The following is an 8,721-nucleotide window of genomic DNA, read 5'->3' on the forward strand; positions in this document are numbered from 1 at the left end:
ACGCATGAAACATATACATGCAGGCAAGCATTTGTTACACATAAAAACAAATGAGCCATAAAAAAGAAAAAACCCTCAACTCCGGTCATGTGACATTCCAAACATCTCCCATTGTTTGTTGAGAGGGTCTCTGATAGCCCCGACTGGCTTTGAACTCCTGACCTTCCTGCTTCCACCTCCCAAGCACTAGGAAGAGAGGCATACCACAGTTGATTTTCCCATCTCTAATTCTACCCCACAACTCTTCAGGAGATGCTGACAGCATACTAGATTAAATGCTTCTTCTTCTTTTTTTTTTTTTCTTTTCTTTTGGAGCTGGGGACGGAACCCAGGGCTTTGTGCTTGCTAGGCAAGCGCTCTACCGCTGAGCTAAATCCCCAACCGATATGCTTCTTCTTTAGTCTGTTGTTTGAGACCTTCAAGCTTCCTGTTCAGACTCGTTTCCTGCTGTACCCTTTCAATGGCCCCACATCAAATCAAACACAGATGGCACATATCTACTCTAAATATATGCAGAGCTTCACAAACGTCATACACGTACGTGTGTCACACACGCACACACACACTTCCACCTCTGCCCTTACCTTTGCTGTCCCATCTAGACATTATCCCTCCCATCCCCTTATTTCCCTTATCAAAATGGCTGCTCCTTCAAGGTTCCAAATAACACTGCTTCCTGGACCTGACTCCTCTTTCCTCTGAACTTCCTGTGTTAAGTGGTATTCCTAGTGCACTGTGCCTTGGTAGTTGTTGAGATTGCCCTCTGTTTCTCCCTTCTGCCTCCTCATCTAGTGATCTTGAGCTTGTAGAAAGAACTGAATTACCATTCTAATACGAGCATTCTCGAACTCTCCAAATAGCCACCAAGCAGGACAATAGGCAGTCTTGATCATTTAAACTGCTGCATGGCAAAAGGAATCGAAGGATTTCTTAACAGAAGTGGGGGGGGGGAGATCTGGGCTTCTTCCTGGAAGTTTCCTGATAGAGAAAATCTTCTGCCTGGGTAGAATCTCCCAGGATGCAGGGAGATGGAAAAAGTTGTTCCCCAGAGGACTTTGTAGTCTACAGTGTTGTCGTAGCCATCGGAACAACGAGACACCCTAATTTGGGAGTGCTCTGAAAGAAACTTGCCTCTAGGCCCTAGGGCTCTCAGGCAAGGAGGCTAAGAAGGAATCCTTTGCTGTAGCCTTTTGGATTTAGGTTTCTCAGCTTATCTATCCCTCAGAGAAGTGTGTCTATGTCCCTTTTCTGTCCCTCTGCCTCACCCCACCCCAACATTCCAACCTAGGGTAGGGGGAGGTCAGTATACACAAAGCCCTCTGTGTAAGGGGTGGTATGTGTCCCCCCACCCCCCTACCCAGAGTATACAATGCCCCTTCTGCTCCATGCCCCTGCCACCCTCCCCACCACCTCTCAATTGCACATGCCAGGCTGCAATTGGTCACTGGCTCAGGACAGCCCCCTCATGCTGGGGATCCAGGGGATTTTAAGCAGGTTCCAGAAAACACCACTCAGTTCCTTGTCCCCCGCTCTCTCCACCCCACAGACGCTCTGGGCCCTTGCCCCTACCCCAGCTATGGCTCCTGGGGCTCCCTCATCCAGCCCCAGCCCTATCCTGGCTGCCCTGCTCTTCTCTTCTTTGGGTAAGTGGAGCCACGAGTCCCAGAAACCTGAGATTTGGTAGTCTCTCAGAGACTCCCCCCAACCTCACACCCTCCACTATTGAGAGCCAGCCAAGGAGAGAAAGAAGGTATTTATGTGCGGGAAGGGAGGGTATAGATCATTTAAGGGAAGCAGGAAAGCTATTTCCCAAAGAGACATAGAGAAAGAGATCACAGAGAGTTCCCCGAGCACCTGGAAACCAGTCAGTGACCCCCAGATTCATGCTGACAGCCTGTCAGGAGGCAAAGAGAGTGTGTGAAGAACAGGATCAAACCCTGGGCTCTGGTCCCCTTTCATCCCCTGGCTGCACAAGAGGTACCCAACCTTGATTACTCAGAAGAGAAAAGTGAGGGAGTATGAATTAAGGAATGAGTCCACTTCTTAGCTACTGAGATGGAATTTCTGCCTGTGGCCGCTCATCTGTAATGTGAGCGAATCCTAGGATCCTGTCTCAGTAAAGCCATCCTTTTAAACTGGCCAGCCTTTTCCCTTTCCCTTTGGCAGATGTTGAGTGAGCAAGAGAACGTCAAAGCAAGGTTAGTTAAGTAAAGCTTTCCAAAGTGCCTTGCATGCTGTGTAAGCAGTTGGCATGATGGGGTCAGCAGCGGGAAAGGGGAACAGTTAGAAAATCCAAGGTTCTTTCCTTGGTCAAGTTCAACTCCTTGGGTTGTAAACCCAACACTTAGACTTTTCTGCTTTCTATTGGACTATTCTGTGGTATCCCAAAACAATGTTGAAGTCAGGGAGTTGGAGAGAGCCTTGGTAAAGGAAACAAGGAGTTGGGGCGTCTAGGGAGGAAAAGAACTCTGTCGCAATCCTAGAACTACTGAGCAGAGTTGAGAAGAGCAGAGACTGATGATATAATAGGAAGAATAGAAGTCCAAACAATAAATAACTCTCTTGTTACACTGGGGATTCCCAAGAAGGCTCTAAGACAGAATTCCCAGGAGGTAAGTAAAAGGTATTGCATGTTAAGATGGGAGACTCAGGACAGTGAGGGGGGAGTGGGTGTAGTTATGAGCCCCCAGCACTGGCTAGACAATGAGACTTTGTTTGGTCGCCTCCTCCTAAAGAACAGAAAAGTCTATAATTGTTCCTCCCCAGAGCCAGCCCACACACATAGACTGCCTGGGATGACTCTCCCTGTGTGGGCGGCTTATAGGGATGGCACTGGGCCAAGATGACCAAGGAGAGGGTGAGGATGATTGGACCACAGAGGTCCACATGCAGAGTCACTTGGGTGCTGGACTTGGGGTCTTCTATATCTAGTTTCTCTTAACAGTGATATGAAGTCCTTCCTCCCCTGGATCTCCAGTCAAGAATACACTAAGTGGGAACCTGGGGTGTAGCAGGGAGGCATGACAACCGTGCCCAGAAAGAGGACTTGTAGTTTCTAGTCTTTGTCGTCTTCTTCTTCTTCTTCTTCTTCTTCTTCTTCTTCTTCTTCTTCTTCTTCTTCTTCTTCTTCTTCTTCTTCTTCTTCTTCTTCTTCTTCCTCTTCTTCTTCTTCTTCTTCTTCTTCTTCTTCTTCTTCTTCTCCTTCTCCTCCTTCTCCTTCTCCTTCTCCTTCTCCTTCTCCCTTCCTCCTCCTCCTCCTCTTCTTCTTCCTCCTCTTCTCTTTCTTACAAGAATTTGAAGATACTGTACAGCTACTAACAGTACAACTGACATCTATGAGTCATCACAGAAAGCTGTCTCAGATACTTATGTCTTTTTTTTTTTTTTTTTTGGTTCTTTTTTTCGGAGCTGGGGACCGAACCCAGGGCCTTGCGCTTCCCAGGCAAGCGCTCTACCACTGAGCTAAATCCCCAACCCCCAGATACTTATGTCTTAATTCAAAACCAAAAAGGAGAATTTAATGCAATGTATTGTATATACATTACATTTTAAAGAGCTCCACAAAACAAACTTAGCCATCTGTTGTAAGTACAGATACATCTTGAGTTTATTGCATTTTTATTGAGTTTGATACATGGAGAAAACTGGTAAGGGTGGTTCTATCAGGGTGGAGACTTTAGGAAAGAAATTGGTTGTTAGAGTGAGTGTCAAAGTTAGCTTTGTCTGCATTATTTGAACCTTTATACGAATGTATGCATGGGATGACGGTGCATGTTTTTAATCCCAGAACTCAGGAGTAGTAGCAGGTAGGTCTCTGTGAGTCCCAAGCCAGCCTGGTCTACATATTGAGTTCCAAGATGGCCAGGGCTACACATAGTAAGACCCTGTCTTAGAGCAAACAAACTCAGTATATCTTAATTTAGTTAAAATATTCAAAACCCTACTTCTAATTAATTACTTAAGAGTTAGATATCAGTTGTTGGCACATGTGGTAATTCGAACATTCAGAAGTCGGGGCAGGAGGGAGAGTTTGGGCTCCATAGGAAGACTGTCTCAAAAGAAGTAAGGAAAGGAAGGAAGAAAGAGAAGAAAGAGACTAAAGTGGAAAATGAGACTTGGATACAATCCACCTTCTAGAATCCTAAAGAAAAGCACTGATTTCATTTCCTCTACACTGAAGATTTCCCATCTAAGTACTAACCAGAGTTGACCCTGCTTAGCTTTAAGAGGTAAGACAAAGTTGGATATACCCAGCATGGCACAGCTATGGACTTGAGGGACATTCTTTATGCTGACATCTTGAGCAGATACAGCATTTCATAGGTAGGCCTCAATATGTTTGTTTCTTTGCTAAGGCCTTACCAGTACCTTAGCCCCTGACTGCTGGTTGGTTTCATCTTCTCTTTGTAACTGATTGGGCCCTCATGTGTATCTCATTTCCTTCTGTTTGCAGTGCTGTCCCCAACCCTGGCCATTGTGGTTTACACGGACAGGGAAGTCTATGGTGCTGTGGGCTCCCAGGTGACCCTGCACTGCTCCTTCTGGTCCAGTGAATGGGTCTCAGATGACATCTCTTTTACCTGGCGCTACCAGCCTGAAGGAGGCCGAGATGCCATTTCAGTAAGTGCCCTGGTGGTGGTGGGTGTCCTGGGGTTAGACAACAATAGGTACTTCAAACAACAGAAAAGAGAACATGGGCTAGAGAAGGGAAAATGCTTTATGAGACATAAACTCAACTGTAGAAAGCTAAGAGACAGTCTTTGTTACCATGCCTAGGACCTGTGTGCCCTGCCTTCCTTCTCACAGGCCAAGATCTAGGACCCTGAGCCTGGAGTCAAGTTTTGGCAGCTTTTCACGCTAGGATTCTTTCACACCATTTCCTTCATTCCTCACAGATCTTCCACTATGCCAAGGGTCAACCTTACATCGATGAGGTGGGGACCTTCAAGGAGCGCATCCAGTGGGTAGGGGACCCTAGCTGGAAGGATGGCTCCATTGTCATACACAACCTAGACTACAGTGACAACGGCACTTTCACATGTGATGTCAAAAACCCACCGGACATAGTGGGCAAGACGTCTCAGGTCACGCTCTATGTCTTTGAAAAAGGTATGAGAAGGGACAAGGGACAGGTTACTGGGAGGTGGTCCAAGGGCAGTGTCAGGGAGGGCTGATAGACTGTGAGTAGGGCAAATAGCTTCAACTAACAGGTGGTGCAAACCTTTAACCCCAGCTTGGGAAGGCTCAGGAAGTGATTGCTTGGTAAAATAATGAAGCCAAGATCAGCCTGGGATATGTAGCAAAACTGGGAGGGAGGTGGCAGGATAGGGGAGGCGGGTGGATGAGCACCATGTGTCTGGCTGTGATCCTAATACTCCAAAAATGGAAGCAGAGTGATCGGAAGGTCAAGACCATATTTGGCAAGGGGCAAGTCGCCAAAGACTGCTTAAAGGCCAACCTGGGCTACGTGAGACGACACCCCCTCCGCCCGAAACAAAACAAAACCCCCAAAAAACAAAACAAAAACAATCACAGTAGTAAAAACCAAAGACGCCAAAAAGGGAAGGCAGCCTGGGTAAAATTCTCACATTTCCAATAACTGGAAACAGGTGTAGTTGAGAAGCAACATAGATAAATGTTTCTGCTTCCTCCGCCCGCGACCCGCGTGTTTCTTCTCCCTCCCCTCTTAGTGCCCACTAGGTATGGGGTGGTGTTGGGAGCCGTGATCGGTGGCATCCTCGGGGTGGTGCTGTTGCTGCTGTTGCTCTTCTACCTGATCCGGTACTGCTGGCTGCGCAGGCAGGCTGCCCTGCAGAGGAGGCTCAGGTAAGGGGCGGAGTCTGACTCCCCATCTTTATCCGGGATCCCCTAGACTGCTTCACTGGTGGGAGGGCCAAGGGGAAAAGAAAGATGAGTGTACTGGGTTCCAGTGAGCCCAATCCTGCTGCAACCTCTCTTCCCGCAGTGCCATGGAGAAGGGGAAATTTCACAAGTCTTCTAAGGACTCCTCGAAGCGCGGGCGGCAGGTTAGCGGGATTTGAGAGTGGGGAGGAGAACGCTGGGTAGTCCGGGACAGCTGTGAGGGACGGGTGGACATGATCAAGCCCAAGGCTGACGTGTGCAATCCCCGCAGACGCCAGTGCTGTATGCCATGCTGGACCACAGCCGAAGCACCAAAGCTGCCAGTGAGAAGAAATCTAAAGGGCTGGGGGAGTCTCGCAAGGATAAGAAATAGCGGTTAGCGGGCCGGGCGGGGGGTCGGGGGTCTGCGATGGAGTCTTCCAAAGGCTCTCAGGTGGTGGTCATCGAGATGGAGCTTCGCAAAGATGAGCAGAGCTCGGAGCTCCGGCCTGCAGTCAAATCCCCCAGTAGAACCAGCCTCAAGAACGCCCTCAAGAACATGATGGGCCTGGACTCGGACAAGTGACCGTCACCTCCAGGCTCTGTCAGAGCAGGGGACCTAGGCTCCTCTTTTTCCCAGGTCTAGATGCTTTCCCCTTGCTCCTCAGCCCTGCCCTGCCCTTACCTCCCAATGAGATGTAAAGTTTCATTCCAATGTTCCTTCCCAAGTCTTGTATTTCTCCTTCACTTTTTCCCCTCGGCTTTCCGGGAGCCTAGGGACTAACCCTACTCCTCACCTGCCCCAAGGGCTGTGTGTTTGGTGCCTCTCCCTCAGGCACCGAGAAGAAAGGAACCTTGATAGCCTCTGCCCAACTCCAGGCCACTGGGCCTTCCCATCTCCTCCTCCGGTTCCCCTGGCTCCTTCCTGCTGTCTCCTTTCCTACCTTGTGGTGGCCCAGCTCCACACTCTGTCCTCGGGCTCAAATCCACATCATGCAGATCAGACTCTCCATCAGGGTTTATCTAGGTTGCTGAGTATTTTTTATTTGTTCATCCATCCTTTGTTTACCTGAGCCCACGGCCCCATGACCGAGGACCAATGACGTCATGTGGCTTTTGCAGTTCCCCACTCCTATTAAGTCTTTACTGGAGAGCCAGCCAGGCAAGCAGAGCATAATTGAGGCCCTCTGACTGACCACTCTGGAGCACAGTTCTGAGACTCCGAGATTTGGGGAAGGAGAGAGAGAAAAAATGGATCTTCACAGGTCAGGGGTGCAGTAGGGAGCTTCAAGAAACGTCTTCGAAATAAGTAATAAGGAGAACAGGGAAAGCCAATGAGAATAGGAAGGAAAGGAAGTGGTTGCACTCCCAGGCACAGGGGACTGTTAGGACTTTTCTACATTCTGTATATTTCTCCTACCATCTCCAAATGTCCTTAAATGTTTAATAAACACTGACATTTCCAGGAGCTGCTGCCTCTGTTTTGCATTTTCAAATCCTCAGAGGAATCCCAATCTCTTCTCTCATTTCCAGGCTACATTTCTTCCTCATTAGCTGGTTTTCATTGTCAGGTTTGATTTTATGGTATTGGCCCATGGAACAGAATAGATAAGAATCTTAGACTCATGGGCACATTTATGTGTTAAGAACTATCCAGTGAGGGGTTGGGGATTTAGCTCAGTGGTAGAGCGCTTGCCTAGCAAACGCAAGGCCCTGGGTTCGGTCCCCAGCTCCAGAAAAAAAAAAAAAAAAAAAAAAACTTTCCAGTGAGCCTGGATGAGGTCCTAATCTGTGTCCAGCTCTGCTTTTACATGTGTGGATACACAATAGCTTTCTTTACCAAGACCCAGATTCAAAAGCATGCCAGCCACTCACTGGCTGTCTGCCCCAGAATGCTTACTTACCTTTGGTAAGCTTGTTTTGCACTTCATAAATACAATATAAATAAATTGTGCCCCTGCCCCCGCCCCCGCACAATTCCTAGACCTTCCATGAGAATCAAGAGACCATGTATGGTAACCTTTATAAACTATAAGCTTAGTTGTGCATATTATAACATATAAATAACTTATTAAGGGTCAGGTCCTTAAAAGTGTTTCTTGTCTTGCCTAAGGGAGTATACTTTAGGGGATGGAGAGATGGGTCAGAGCACCCACATGGAGGCTCATAACCATCTGTAACTTCAGTTCCAGGGGATCTGATGTCCTCTTCTGGTATTTGTGGGCAACAGGCACGCATGTGGTACACAGACTTACATGTAGGAGAATCAGTTGTACAAATAAAATAAAGGAGGGCACTTCATAAACTAGTATAAGTCTCATTCATACACGCTTCGAATATACACACATAGAGCTTTATGTTGAACATGGCAGTACATACCTATACACAGCACTTAGGACATACAGTCAGGAAGATCAGAAGTTCAAGACCAGTTATGAAAAAGTAGCAAATTAACATTTATTGTCCGCCTGGGATACAAGAGGCCCTATTTCCAAAACAACAACTTCCTCTTTTTATATTTTAGATACATCACTAATACCTGACTAGTCACTTTGTTGATGATGTCCTGGAATCTTTAGATGATTGTGGGAAAATGTAACAGCTTCTCCTAGGGGTAGGGGTGGGGAGCATTAGATCTCCTGGAGCTGTTATAACTAGCCATTGTAAACTTCTTGATTGTGGGTGTTGGGACCTGAACGTGGGTTGTCTGGGAGAGCAGGACACAGACAAACTGCTGAGCTATCTCTCCAGCTGCCCAAAAGGATTCTTAATAAAAGAATCAGGCACAATGTCTGGAGGAAAACTAAGACTTTATTTTACACTATATAAGCAATAAAATGTAAAAAAGTGTGTTGCTACATTACTATAATTCTGTCATTC

At 47.3% G+C, this 8,721-nt stretch overlaps 1 protein-coding gene across 2 annotated transcripts; it reads left to right on the forward strand.

Annotated features, from left to right (window-relative positions):
• Nucleotides 1-1,406: 1,406 nt before the first annotated feature.
• Nucleotides 1,407-7,309, forward strand: Mpz (myelin protein zero). Of its 2 annotated transcripts, none has more exon segments than NM_017027.2 (6): nt 1,407-1,643; nt 4,454-4,620; nt 4,896-5,109; nt 5,691-5,826; nt 5,966-6,026; nt 6,134-7,309. In NM_017027.2, coding segments are annotated over 6 exon segments (747 nt in total). In that variant the 5' UTR covers nt 1,407-1,576; the 3' UTR covers nt 6,236-7,309.
• Nucleotides 7,310-8,721: the final 1,412 nt, after the last annotated feature.

This window comes from Rattus norvegicus, chromosome 13 (assembly GCF_021556685.1).
Source record: "Rattus norvegicus strain SHRSP/BbbUtx chromosome 13, alternate assembly SHRSP_T2T, whole genome shotgun sequence".
NCBI classification, from domain to species: domain Eukaryota; kingdom Metazoa; phylum Chordata; class Mammalia; order Rodentia; family Muridae; genus Rattus; species Rattus norvegicus.